General features: G+C 37.9%; 1 protein-coding gene across 1 annotated transcript; it reads left to right on the forward strand.

Annotated features, from left to right (window-relative positions):
• Positions 1-7,599: 7,599 nt before the first annotated feature.
• mrpl19 (mitochondrial ribosomal protein L19) lies at positions 7,600-13,104 on the forward strand. Its single transcript, XM_088908462.1, has 6 exons — positions 7,600-7,684; positions 8,123-8,246; positions 9,902-10,020; positions 10,333-10,467; positions 11,023-11,204; positions 12,375-13,104. Exons 1-6 carry the CDS (start codon positions 7,603-7,605, stop codon positions 12,594-12,596), a joined length of 864 nt encoding a protein of 287 aa, XP_088764588.1. The 5' UTR covers positions 7,600-7,602; the 3' UTR covers positions 12,597-13,104.
• The last annotated feature ends 1,523 nt before the right edge of the window (positions 13,105-14,627 follow it).

Here is a 14,627-nt window from a genome sequence, read left to right on the forward strand (position 1 = left end):
ATTTTTAATACAATGATTCAGTTAAAAAAAACAACAGCATGAAAGTAAACTTGGACTCTCACTATTTTTACATACCGCAGATTTTAAAACCTCCGGCAGCATAACCCATCGTTTTCTTCATATTTAACTGTGAAAGTTCAAATGTACATGGGAAGAAGCTTTGAATCAATACATAGTAAGAACATTACTAGCGAAAGAGAACATTTTTTTTTTCACTTGGTTTTAGAATTTAATTTTGAAATAGAAGAGACAGGCAAAAAGGTTTGCACTGCAATTTTTTTTTTTAGCATTTTACATGTCCCCATATAGTTACATTTGCATGCATATTCTTTGGTACTAGTGTTCGGCTCCCAGTGAAACAAACATACAGTACCCACATTCAAACCACTGAGCAGAAGCTGAGGTTGTTGGGGCTCATATTATGTACATTACTCAGGAAACCTGTAACGACTCATTTGCCTGTGCTCGAGTACATGAATCAAGAAGCTTTTCTGAACAATTTGTTCCCAGTTAAACAGGGCCATAAGGCTTGCCTCCTAGCAACATTCTCCATAGTAGAAGCCTTGGCCCAAGACATAGCCTTTGAGGTTGTGTTAGCAGAGCGGAACAATCCTTCAGGGCAGTTTGAGCTGTGTGCCTGACTATAGAAGGATCCCTGGAAGAAGCAGATGGTAAACAGACATCTGAGCAAAACCCAATCACTCACCACTACCTAAAATCAGAAATCAATCTGTTAGTGCTATGGACAGCCTAGGCACCTTCAAGCCCACTGTTACAATTTGTACTTATCCTGCAGTCTTTGTCCTTAATCTATTGAAGATCTGAAACTGCAGGTCAGTGTAACATAGGATATACAGTGAGCTATATCTGAATACCGAAAGCAAAATTAATTAACTGAGAGCCTGTAGCAGTTGTCAACTGAATGTCCATAGAGATCTTTCAGTTCTTGCTTGCCTGAATGAACACAGGATACAGGACTCCACTTCCTTTCAGAGACAGCATGACAGTGTTTCCTGACTGTAGTGAGTTCTCTGGACCATTCAATCTCTTGTGTTGGCCAAGGAAAATAGGTAGTTTTTTGGTACAATATGCACATGATTGAGCATATCTGAAACACTCTACAGGTTAGTTCAATGATCCTAAATATGACAATTGTTCTGGGGTCAGGTGCAAACAAGTCATTTCAAACATCACCTACTGTAGGTCTTGAAATCGGTGTTCCTGAGCTCTGGGATTCCTGGGCAGTGTTGGAGAGGACCAAAACCAAACAGAAAAACATCAATGGCACCCGTACTGACCCACTCTGGAATATTCAGGCTTGCAGACAGTAAAGGAGATATGACCTTCCTGTTTTTAACTCAGAAATTTGTCTTCTACTAACAGATGTAATGTTCTGGACTCTTTCCTTTTATGTGTGGTTCATGCTGCAGCTGGCCACTTTTCAGTTACATTCATTTTTTCACTTTATTTCACTTTCAGAATTTACACAAACAGCACTTGTACACATGCTACAATAAGCACTTCAATTTGTGCATTCAATGGAGCGGTGTTTATAACACACCAGGAGGGGAACTAAATGAATCTGAATGGAAAGAAGAAATCAGCATAGAAGCTGTGAGAAGTGAGGGTGTAAGAGTGAGAGGAGAAAAGAGAAGAGACTGGAGTTTTTTTTTTCTATATGGGACATACAGCCATGTTCAAAGTTCTTTTGATTAAATTGCAGAATGAACCTGAGGTTAGGCTTCTTGTTAGAGTGTCTGTGATTTTTGTGATTCATAGTTGTTGCAACACATTTTGCCAGGCTTCTAACTACTGTGAGGATTAATATGTCTGCCTGACTGTGTAGCTTTCATGTGGAACAAAGAAATGTTCAGCAATTAAATAGTCCAGTCCTCACTTAATAAAAACTTGGAACAATTTACCACTTAACTGGCTTTTTAAATAAAGCAATTTAGATATTCTTTTGAATTAGAACGTGAACACCTCAGGTCTTCCAGGAAAACAGTTAAAAATCAATTGATTGAATTACTTTCAACACTGTGATATACTTTAATATGAAACTATAATCTGTAACACACCATCATAAACTGTTATTATTATTTAATTTGCTGTTTGTAAATTACCTCCAGGAAGCAGATATCCATCCATCCATTTTCTAGCTGATTCATTCCATTTAGGGTCAATTTAGGGTCACTAGGGAGTGGGAGCCTATCCCAGCAGGCAACGGGCGCAAGGCAGGAAACACACTGGACCGAATGCCAGTCCATTGCAAGGCACACAGTGACAGAAACACAGACACACACTCTCACCAGAGACACATTTCCCAGAAGCCAGTTAACCTACCAGTAAGTCTTTGAACTGCAGGAGAAAACGGGGGACAGGTTCAGAAATGAACCCAAGGTCCTATAGCTGTGAGGCAGCAATGCCAGCCTTTGTGCCACCAAGCTGCACCCCAGGAAACATATACAGTACCTTAATCCTGTAAACCACAGTCTGGTGGGCTGCAGCAGCTCCATGCATTCCAAAAGATTCAGACATTCACTGCCGTTTGATTTCTGAGTGCTGGTAGATACCGCCGAGTGGTCATAGGGAAATAATCGCAATACACACAGCTGAAATCCGACTAACCGTGTTTTGAGAAAAAAAAAAACAAATTACATGGAAAAAGAAAAAAATAATTCACACCGTTTTGTTTTTATGTTAGTTGGGATTGAAATATACAATGTGAGGAAAAATGCAAAACAACAGCATCTCCTTGTCTGATCAGTACACCACCATGAGCCTGACATGATGTGGGTAAAGAACTATTCTGAAGATTCTAATTTCAATGTGTAAAAATTGTTATGATTAGTAAAAGTACACTATAGCCACTCTCGCTGCTCTCTTGCTATTAATCTTGAAAAAGTTCGAAACTGAGGAACTTGTTGGGCTATTTAAATTTCGTTGTGAGCAAGAAACATCATTAGGAAGGAGACCCCTCGTGGTAAAAAGTAGTATGGCAGGCTAAGAAAAATGAAATTATTAAAATGAAGCTCACGGTGTAATTAAAGGCATGGGAATATTACTAAGTACTCAATTACGCGTGAAAGTACGATTGCTTTAAGATTAAGTTTTTATCTGCCTAAGAATAAATTGATTAACACTCAGTCGCACTTTATTACAAGGGTCTTGGTGACTGTTTAAAAAATACATCCCTTTTATTTCTTGAACAAGCAAACTTTCAAGATCATACATTTTAAATAAATGCAGTGCTCACCGTACGTATTGGGATAGTGAAGTCAAACTATATTTCTGCTGTATACTCAAGCAATTCAGATTTGAAATGAAAAGAATATGAGGCAAAGGTACACCTTTTATTTCTGTGTATTTCTGCACATATTCTGTGTGCTTTAAAGTGGATGCTATTGATGGTAATTCAACGGAGAAAACAATAACCCTAACATTGTGTCCGAAGCTCACAATTATGTTGGCATAGGGATAGTAAAGAGAATTGCTGAAAATGATAGCGATCAGTCACTATCACCATTATTGCACTTGGTAAATAAGAATACTTTTTTGAGATACTATTGCCTAAGTTCCTATTTGGAAATTGACATTTTATTTTTTTTATTTTTATTCAGGCACATATTTTGTGCAAACAAAACAGAGCTGGACAGTCACATTTTTTCAAAATGAAATCCACCTCTGCAGTGCATAAGGAAAGATATATTCTCTGGAAGCCAAAATATAAGACATCTATTTTAGGACTAGAGCTAGAATCAACATTAGGATTTTCTCAAAGCTATAGATTTTCATTCAGAGATAATTTGATATTGGTTGATATTAGTTTGACGTTTGATCACCTGATCATTTGATATTACTGAGCTCTACCCCTACCACTGGCTCACACTGATGTTTTTTAACTTGTCTGTTATTTAACTCGTTGTTGCTGCAGCTGTTCTGTGTTTATGTTTTTGCTGTTTCCTTAATGTCTTTGTATTGGAGCATCATACGTGCAAATAAGCATTTCATTGCACTTGTGCATATGACAATAATCTGAACTGAACTGAACTTTTGGCTTATGTGTCTCAAACTGGTTCTGCAGTCGTTGTTGGGTGTAGTAGTAGACCCTATGCGCAGCAGTAAGGGCTGAAGGAGACAGGAGAGATTCACACAGGGATTTAATGGTGCAATAAAGTAAACAGTGAGAGTTTGTGAGATAGTGAACAAGGCAGCATCCAAATCCGAGCAGGTCCAAAACAGGGTCAGGGCACAGTCCATGAGTCCATTTCCGAAAGATCCATCCTGGGACATGACAAGGTTAAAATCCCCGGGAAGGGGAAAACACGAACACATGAATATGGAGATGCTGGGATTTTGGGGCGAGGTCCTCCAGACCCCAGGCTCAGAAGCGGGAAATGTCAGGGATGAGGCCTATGCCCTCAGGCCATGGACGTGGGGCAACCTGGTGCTAGGTGGGCCTCACGACATCCACATCCTAATGCTGAGCCCTGAGCCCTCGAGGCGCTGAAAATAAATAGGGAGAAACAACAAGGCACACCTGGAACACGTATAAACGATCACAGGGAACTTTTGACAGGAGTAAATGGAGCGCCCTCTAGGGGTGGAATGTAGACCATGACATTATGATTTGATTTTGAGGTGTACTGTACGGTACATGTGGATGTTAGGTCTTAGGATGAATCAAGTTTTGTACTTTGACTAGTGCGATGATTTCAGATAGGATTGGAATCAAAGGTAGGATAAAGTTTTGAGTTGTGTTCACTAAATCTGAAGATTTAGAAAGCATTTAAAACTAAGAACAGGAGGCAGTACTTTAAACAAAAGGTTTTGGAATTGTTGAACAAGTTACTCAGCTATGTAGCTGGAGCCCATACCTTGCCTTCTTTCAGGAAATGGCTGTATGACATCCGTGGATAAATTAGTTACTAACTACCAAACGAGCTGGATGTACCCAACGGCCTATTTTGGAGTCTTGCTTATGTTTTTAAAGTTAGAGTTAGGGCTGGGTAAAGGTTACACTTAGGACTGGAAAATACAGGTTCTAATAAGATGTAGAACTATACTAGGTACAGTTTGATCTAGTTTGATCTATGAGAGGTGCAGATTCAATCACAAAGGCTCACAGGATTAGAGCATACACAACATCACTGCCTACACAGAAAAGAGCAGGCCTTCTGCTGCAGGAAACCTTTACACTGTCCAGGTTTCAAGTGGGTGACATTAGTTCTGTAACTGGTGCTCGGGGTCACTTAGCCCTGTTACACAGGCATAAGGTATTGAACTAGTGTAACAGGCCTGAAATCCAGGAAGTGTAAAACTCTGCTGTGGCAGGGGACCCAGTCTTACAGCTTGGCAGAGTTATCTGCTGTCTAGTGAGTGGTGCTCTGTGTACTAGGAGCCTGTTAGCAACTTGTATCGATTCCCGGGGAGTAGGAAGAGCTGAACTCATCACACTAGCCTTGTGTTTAAAGCCATGAATAGGGATAAACTAGGAGTTAGGCTTAGTATTAGGTTTGGCAATGTTAGACTTACATTGGACATGGTTTAGTGCAGAAGCTGAGTTTTGGGACAGTGTGAGGTTTAGGGTGTAAGATTAATGTTAGGCATAGGCGGGGGCATTTAATACACTTGTAATTCTTGCCCAAGCTGCTGCTCTGCAGGGCAAGCTAGCATTTGGCATGGAAGCCAGCCACTGCTCCCCCCACCTGTCACTCAGCACCAGTTGCCATGGACACCGTTTTGACAGGAGAATTTACCAGTGGGCTGCTCTCACGCTGTTCAGGCCTCCGTTACGGTGTAGTGATCCTGCTCCTTGGTGGAGCTAGCAAGGAGATCGAGAGCTGTAAGCTGAACTCGCTTGCTGATAAATAACGGATGAGACCTGGGGGAGCTGAAGGCAGCGCAGCGGAGTGCTGTGTGCAGGCGGGTGGTTGCTACAACAGACAAGGGACTCATGGAAACAGTGGTGCAGATGATGCAGATAGATCGGATGCTGATGCAAGTTTGTTGGCAAGGAGGCGGGGGTCAAGAAAAGCTAGTGAATCCATAAAAACACAGTCCAAAGCACAAGGAAGAAATCTGGAAGACAAGGTTGAAGCGAGCCAAGGTCTAAGACGACAAAAACACAGTAGAGGTACAAAGCCGAGGGGTGTTCTGAGCCGAGGAGAGTGAGGTAATAAAGCAGAGGTCAGAATTCCAACAAAGCACAGGAGAAAAACAGAGCTAGGGATTAGTGACTACAAAGCCTGAAAGGCGCAGGGACAGAATTCTATACCTGAACCCCAAGTACAGTCAGAGCAGCCCTTATATATCCCTCAACCACCTGAAGTGTTGACGTAGTAAATTGTCTCCAGGTGATTCTGGTCTCCTTTCCAAACAGTGTCCACAGCATCCTAGGGCTGAGTGACAGGTGGGTAGAGCAGATACCGGCTGCATGTCCATCACAAGTCTGTGATGTTTGAAAAAACCATTTACATTTCCCTGAGAAAACAAGATGTTTTCATGTCCACATTTTCACTTTCAATGCAATAATCTGCTATTTTTCTTATCACATTCTTGGAATTATTATATCCCCTAATTATACGAAAGCATTTGTTCCTGGCAACGTTTGTGGCAATCCCTTGGAATTATGGTTTTAATATAGTTTTATAAAAGAATATTAAAACCTAATTTTAATGTAATTACTTGTTGTACAATGTCATATATATAATAAACACCCCCTCCACCAAATGTCAAAAATGTACTTTGATGTTATAAAATTAAGTATGTTGTTTGCCTGCTGCAAGCAAATGAGTAGAGGCACAGATACATCATTGATGAGTTTGCCACCAGGCATGAACAAAACTTTCTCAAGCTAAATTTGTGCAAGACCAAAGACATGATAATTGACTTCAGGAAAAGCCCCAATACCTCCATCTTAACCTACATCAGAAAATTTGTCAGAAGGTCATTGGTGCTGATCTTCCAGCCCTTTCCATCATCTATCATTCACAAATTTCGTGTAAAGCAAAATCCATCTGTGATGATCCTTCACACCCCTTGTTTAATGAATTCCAATTACTTCCATCAGACTGCAGATACCAACTCCCCAATTCCAAAACCAATACATTTAAGTTCTCATTTATACCTGTAGCCATATCCTTACTTAACACTTGATTTTCTATGCAATATATATGCATGCGTAGTGCTGTTGTTGTCATGTTTTTTTTCCATCTGTACATCATCTACTGCTGTAAAAATATATTGCCTTCTCTGGGATAATAAAGACCCTCTCTCTCAAAGGCTTTTGGTTTTCCTTCTACCTGAGCCCTTGAATTGCCTAATTCAGTTCATTATTTGCTTAATGTCCTTAACAAACTGGAGATTCAGAGAGACCTTTAAAGCCTGCTGGGAACCAGTCCTTGACAACCAGAGTTGTGCACCTCTGGACTAAGCGATTTAGAAAGTGGATGATGTATCGACCTTCCCTTTCAAAATGCGTTGGAACGCCTTTCACAGCACACAAAACCGGCGTTCAATATGTCCTTCTTAAGCTTCCTTAGTGCAATGTTTCCCACGTGGTATACGACAGAAGGTCAGTTCAGTCACACATTTTAAAATATGGCTGCGTCCATGAGGGAGGGATTTATGGTTTGTTCATTGCAAATATTAAGGAGTTTTGCACGAAACAGAGTTCAACAACGTAAGTTATGATTTATTTGAATTTATTTCAAGGTATGTTTAACAGCGGATAGAACCAGTGTTCTTGCGGTACATTTAGATAGGTTAAATATTATACAGTGATTTTAATTTTCACCTTGTCAAGTCTTAATTTCTCTAGGAGCTGGCGATGAGAGATGGACATTCATGATTTACAAAATGCTTATCTGATACATAATACATTAATATCTAAAATGTTTATAGTTTATATGTGATATGTTTTGAATACCTGTATATTTTGCATAAATAAAATAATCATATTTTGAACATTTACAGTGACTAATTAACTGATTAAGTTTATTTCGTTTGCGGGTGTCGAGGTTAATCGATGCCTGACACTCAACTCGTTTAGATGAAAATGTTTCATGTTAACAGTCTCCTCTTAGTAAATTATATATAAACTCTCATAATGTGTGCCAAGGTGTCCTGTCGTCGTCTGCGAGACTTCTGAGTGCGAACAGTGAAGATGGACAACCATCGAAATTCACGCCTCCCCCGAAACCTGTCATTGTGGACAAGACACAAACAGGGGAAACGCTCAGACGGTAAACTGAAGAGCCATGTTCCTGAGATGATCAGACAGCAAATGTTTCATCTTCTTGCGAGAAGAGAAAAAATAGTCGTCAATGATTTTTCTAATTTAACTCATATAACGAAAACTGTTCGTACGGCGGAAATTCGTAAATCGAATACCTAATTCCCGTTAGACCCCTTGTAAAATCATGTATGACCCTCACACAGAGCATCCCCCAACAGTATCTATACATTAGAACAGGACACCAGCCGGTAATATCAAACATTGTTTTACTTCAGAAAACTCATTAATACCCAGTTCATGGATGGGGATTATAAGGAATCTATATTAGTTCAGGTGGGTAGCTCCATCAGCATGGGTAGGCTGCAAAATTATTAGGAATCTATGACTGGCAAAGGCCTGGGGAAATTTGTCCAGGACATATTAAAATATAAACAAACCTAAACAACATATGCAAAGCACTAACAAACAGTGAAATCATATTAACCAGCCAGATAACTTTAGTAAATATGTTGATAAGAGTCTGGCTTTTCAGTTTCACAAAGCAAGGTTGAATTGTATCTAGTTATGAAGACCAATCATTATCATCAGCAACATGTCCTCTATTGTTAACCTGCTGTGGGCAGGTTAGTTCAAATTGAGCCTGAGTTTGTGATTAAAAGCTTGTCTCACCTGCACCAGTCTCAAGTATCTCAGCCTTATGCACAGAGTTTCTGTTGATGCCAAGCTAAGACAAGTAATATTAATAATGTATGGGCTTAACAGACCCTGAATGAAAATTACAATGTCTTTTGAAACAGTATCTTTGAAATAAAATATTATCAGTGATAGGTAAAGGGTTTTTGGCATTTTCTAAACTCTTTCTTTCTTCAAAGCTCTCTTGACAGTTTCTTTAATGTCAACTGGATCCTTTAAGAAAGGTGGTGTTATTTTTGCAGGAAACTTTTAAGTAAATGTAAGGGGGACTTACATTTGTATAAAAGAACGAACAATCATCCCTCTTTCCAAGTTTTAATGTAATTGTTAAATGTGGAAATAAAGAATAAATCTCTTGCCTTCCTAGTGTGATGCAGTTTCACAGCATCAACACTAGATTCTGCCATGCTCTTCATCTTTTCCTTTTACAAACAAATCACACAAAGTGTTGAAACAGCCAGATTCATAGCAACACAAATGTCTTTTTGATAGCCATCCACATGACTTATTAATTCCATTTTCTTAGCTTTCTCAGCAACACCCTGAGAGTTTTTCACAGGTTTTGGACCCGTGATGGATATTGATTACACAGATGATGCAGAACAAAATATAATAAAAGAGCATGCGCACAACACAACCAACAGAATGTGAACATGTCTAAACGGGGGGAAAAAATCAAAATAGTGGGATGAAGTCCTACGAAGCTGGGCACGTCTCCCTAGATTCACAGCCCTACCATGTATTTCTTCACGTATGATGACTTTGCAGGCCAGGAATACATTTCATTCATTGAAGCGAAAGTGTAGATTGTAGGGTGAAAATTAGATACATATTTAGTGGTTTCGCTGTAGCAAAAATTCGTAAACTAGGGGATGACTGTAAGTTAATCATTGTGTGCTTGTTAGCCATGCGTATAAATTCATCAGTGACAGATGCTTAAAGAAAGTATTTTTTTCTTTTGCTTTCCAGGTTCCTAAGTCCAGAATTTATACCTCCCAGACAGAGAACCAACCCGCTCAAATTTGCCTTGGAGCGAAAGGACATGATAGCGAGGCGGAAAGTGCTGAACATTCCAGAATTCTATGCTGGTGAGATGTTTTTTTTTTGCTGAGTGTTGTTTTCAGTAACTTGAATGCACCTGTCAAAACACTCTGTAGTTATGAAGCCTGCATCATTAGCATTTTAATGTAATACATTTTGTGATTAGCAAAGTGACTGTCTTTGGGAAGACTTAATTAAAAAAAAATTATCAGTGAATATTAACTGAATTTAAGATTACTTTATTAGTCATTTAGTAGCTCATTCACATTCTGAAATCATTTCAAATACAGCAGTGAATGGTTTCTCAAGATTGATGTACAGATTATAAATTAAGAAAATCATTATCATTTTTATTTCAGGGAGTATTCTTGCTGTAACTATGGCTGACCCTTATGCTAATGGGAAAATTAACCGCTTTGTGGGTATATGTATCCAGAGGTCTGGGAAAGGACTTGGTGCTACGTTTGTCCTCAGGAACATCATTGATGGACAAGGTGATGATTTTACCATGTCACTGATTAGAAAGAAGAGAGATTATTGACAATCCCAGGAATGGCCTATTGTTTGGATCAGCTAATTAAAATTCAGGCAACATCACTCGTCAGATAAACACCTCAGGGGAGGCATTTAGAGCAACTCTTTTAAAATTAGGTTTACAGCACACAAGCATTCCTGGCATACTAGAAATCCAAAATTGAGAATTATAAATACCAAACACTTTAAAATCTCTAAATAATAACATTTATTACAGATTACAATAAGAATTTTTAAATGTTTTTTTTAAATGTTGTGTTCCAGATTTCACTTTTATATTTTAATTCTTTCGGATCTGGTATTCTGAACTGCATCTCACTACACAATGTGATAATCCCAGTTAGTGCATTAAACTTCAAATTTAATTTCCTAAAATACATTTATATAATTAGAATTAAATCCCTCACAGTCTTTTTTTTAGTCTCCTGTATAACATACAGTATACGTATGGCATTACTCTTTCTTATTATGTGGTGTTCAGCTTTTACTGTTGGATTGCTGTGTTTGTTTCACAGGTGTTGAGATATGTTATGAAATGTACAACCCCCGAATCCAACAGATAGAGGTGCTGAAATTGGAGAAGCGACTGGATGACAACCTGATGTATCTGCGTGATGCTTTACCAGAATACAGCACCATTGACTTTAACATGAAGCCAGTGTTCCACACTGCAAATGGAGAAGTGCCTGTCAACCCAGTAAGCTTATTGCTTTTACTCAAGCCTGAAGCAGGATGAGACGTGATAGTTTACCACTTCTCAACTTTTCACTTGGGACTTTGCTTTAAGAAAATAGCTTTATTGTATACCCACTCAATTTGCTGCAATGCAGAGAATCCCAATCACAGTTGACTGGTAACATGAAGGGAAGATTGAACCTTTGATGTTTTAACTTTCAGATGAACCTAAGTTTGGAGTGAACAAAGAATAGGCAGGGGATTTTCTTTGTGTCAGTTAATTTACAATCATGATTCCGAAGTCAGGGATATTTTATCCAAAGCTGCAGATCTCTTTGCTGTGTTTATGCATTGCTTATACTGCTTGTTATGTGTTAAGAATACCACTCTTTTAAAAGTTTTCTTCCACAAAGAACTTAAAAAACCCCCACTAACTTGTATAATAGTTTATACATAATCTTTTGAGAATTTATGGCCAAGCATAAAAAATAATCATTAAAGTCATGAATATAAAGGTTACAAACAATAATAAAAAAGACATTTGGCTTCTCTGGCCTGATTGGTAATTAGTAGTTAAGTGATCCAAGAATCTCATCCCACTGTTTCTTGAAAAAAGCCAGGATATTGTCTTCAATAAAGTGGCCTGTGAAGCTTGTACCACATTCCCACAATCCTTTCTGTAAGCAAATGCCCCCCGTTCTAGGATTTAAATGCATTTTCATGTAGTCTCCACGCGGTTTGTGTTTCACTGTTTCTGAAAAATCCACTCGTTTGACTTTGTCAGTGTCATTGAGAATTTTGAACATAGCCTTCTCTATTCAGTACTAAAAAGGTTCAATTATTTTACCTAATCAGTGTAGGACATTGCTTTAATGCTTCTATTTTGCATACTCTGGAACTATTTTAAATATTACTGATACTGAACATAATGAAAAAGAAAAAGTCAGCTCAAGAAACCTTAAAATACATTGTACTGTTTTTGTACTGTATTAGTTACTAAACATACAACATACAACATAGTATTCTTTACAAAAACTCTTACACTATATAATTGTGCACTAAATGTCCCTTGCTTCTGATAGATTATCAAGTCATTGCTTGAAAAGTTGCTTGCATTTCATTATTAAACTGTAGTCTTTCTGCTGACACAACCTTTTTAATAATTTCATTTTTTTTTCTTTCCACTTCAAAGCTCAAAGTGAAAATGAAGCCCAAGCCCTGGTCCAAGAGATGGGAACGCCCAAAGTACAAGGTCCAAGGAATTCGTTTTGACTTGTGCTTGACTGAGGAGCAAATGGAAGAGGCAAAAAAGTGGGATCAGCCCTGGCTGGAGTTTGACATGCTGAGAGATTATGATACCACCAAAATAGAGGAGAAAATCTGGAATGAAGTTCAGAGAGAAATGAGTAAATAAACATTGGTTGTATAAATTCACCTGCTGTACAACAAGTTGGTGGCTGGCAAAGACTTTTATGAACTATTCCAAAGTCTGTTGTTTAGCCTGCTGAACATTGCAGACTATCATAAACGGCTAACTTACCTTCTGTTGTACATTTCAGAATGGCCATAGGTAATTGTTCCCAAACATTTTTCTCTTGTAGATCATTAAACATTACAGTGCCCTTTCGTGTTTATAAGTAACCATTCACATGTGTTTTTGTATATATGCAAATAAACTACTATTGCTGCTCATGTTCATTTGAAAAGTTAAAATTAACTTTAAAAAACTGAACATTTAAAATCAAACAAATGCTTTGGTTATACTGTACTTACATAGACTAAATGGTAACTGGAAGGAAGAAATGAGGATCAACAGGTAAAAATGTTTTAAAACACTTTTCTTCTTCTGATGGACTTTTGGTAGTTATGAAACATTTTGTTCATGGGATAAACAATAGTATGAATTTGATGAAGTGCAATGGTATTTTTACTGTATTTTAATGGTAATTAATTAAAAAAATCAAAAACAATATAATGTGGCTATCCAGAAACTGGGAAGAACAAAAAAGTACTCCCTGATCCAATAACAACACTTGATTGACATCAAGTCTTCTACTGATCTGTCTGCTTAATACCGATGACCTATAAAAGCATAGCTCACTTTGAGGAAATAATAAACAACCCATTCTTACTAGGCCACCCAGTATCACAACACTAAACAAATCCACTCCAGCACCTGTTAGCTGATAAGAGTGAGGGAGCTCAATCCCTGATCCTGAAATGTAGACCAATTCAAAAAATGGTGGTTGTTGTCGAGTTTATGTTCCAGAACAATGCAACACAGATGTGCAGCAGGAATTACAAGACAACCATATGCAGTCTTCCTGGCGTTAAGGTAGCTGATACTCTCCTTAAGGTCAACGTGGACAGTCAAATCTAGTTATCCGTGTCGGTAGAGATGACATCAATATAAACAGCACATTTTCAAGATGTAAGAAATTCAAATACATTGGAAGCAAACAAGAACAGGCCCAAATTGGTCTTCTCGGGAATTATAGTACCATTCAAGATAGGTGTAAAACCCAGTGACTGGGATTGCTTATGTAGTGACGATCTGAAAACAAAGAAACAGTTACAGAACAATAAGTCTGATTTCTGTTAAATGTAAGGTAATGGAAACAGAAACAGAATTTATTTGGAAATTTAATCCTAGGGAAAAAATGAACATTGGAAAATCTTGCTTAACATTGTGATCTTTCATCAACCTACAACAGTAACATGTGCAAAGAAAATGTTCCAGACTTTCAGAAGGCTTTTGATAGAAGTACCTCATAAAAGATTAAAGAAATTCTCAAATCTCAAAAGGGTAGGCTTTTGTGGTAACATTTGTGTTTGTATTAAGAATTGGTTAGAAATACAGTTTTCCTATTCAGGAAGTGGATATAAAACGATGAGAGGTCAATTCTCATGATGTAATTAGTGTAATCTAAACCCCTGTGGTACTGGACTGCTTTTCCTAAAATAAATCATATAGATTCTTAAAGTAATACGGGAGAAACACTGTAGAAGCAGAAAATGAAAAACAAACAGATTTAGATAAAATTCAAGACAGGTCAAACATGTGGCAGATGACACATGCAGAGAGTAAAAATAAACTATACATATAAAATGTTGATATTTAAGAGGCCACTTAGGTCTTTAAATTGACACATTTGCATATTTTAGACTCAAATTAAAAATAAAACTAAACAAACTGTTAGGATAGTTAAAAACATTGTATAGTACCCACATCAAAGAATGTTAAAATGGTAAATTCTTATTTAAAATAGTGTACAAATACATCAAAATAATTTGATTAAAGTACTGTGTATATTAAGAGTCACAACATCACTGAAAAGATTGCTTTTCTCTGGACTTGATTCCAAAGCAGCAACCACATACATTCCAGGGCTAATAGGAATGTGCTACACATTCCTTGCAGGACAGGCTGAACAAACTGAACCTT

Source organism: Atractosteus spatula, chromosome 2 (genome assembly GCF_055471065.1).
Source record: "Atractosteus spatula isolate fAtrSpa1 chromosome 2, fAtrSpa1.hap1, whole genome shotgun sequence".
NCBI lineage: Eukaryota > Metazoa > Chordata > Actinopteri > Semionotiformes > Lepisosteidae > Atractosteus > Atractosteus spatula.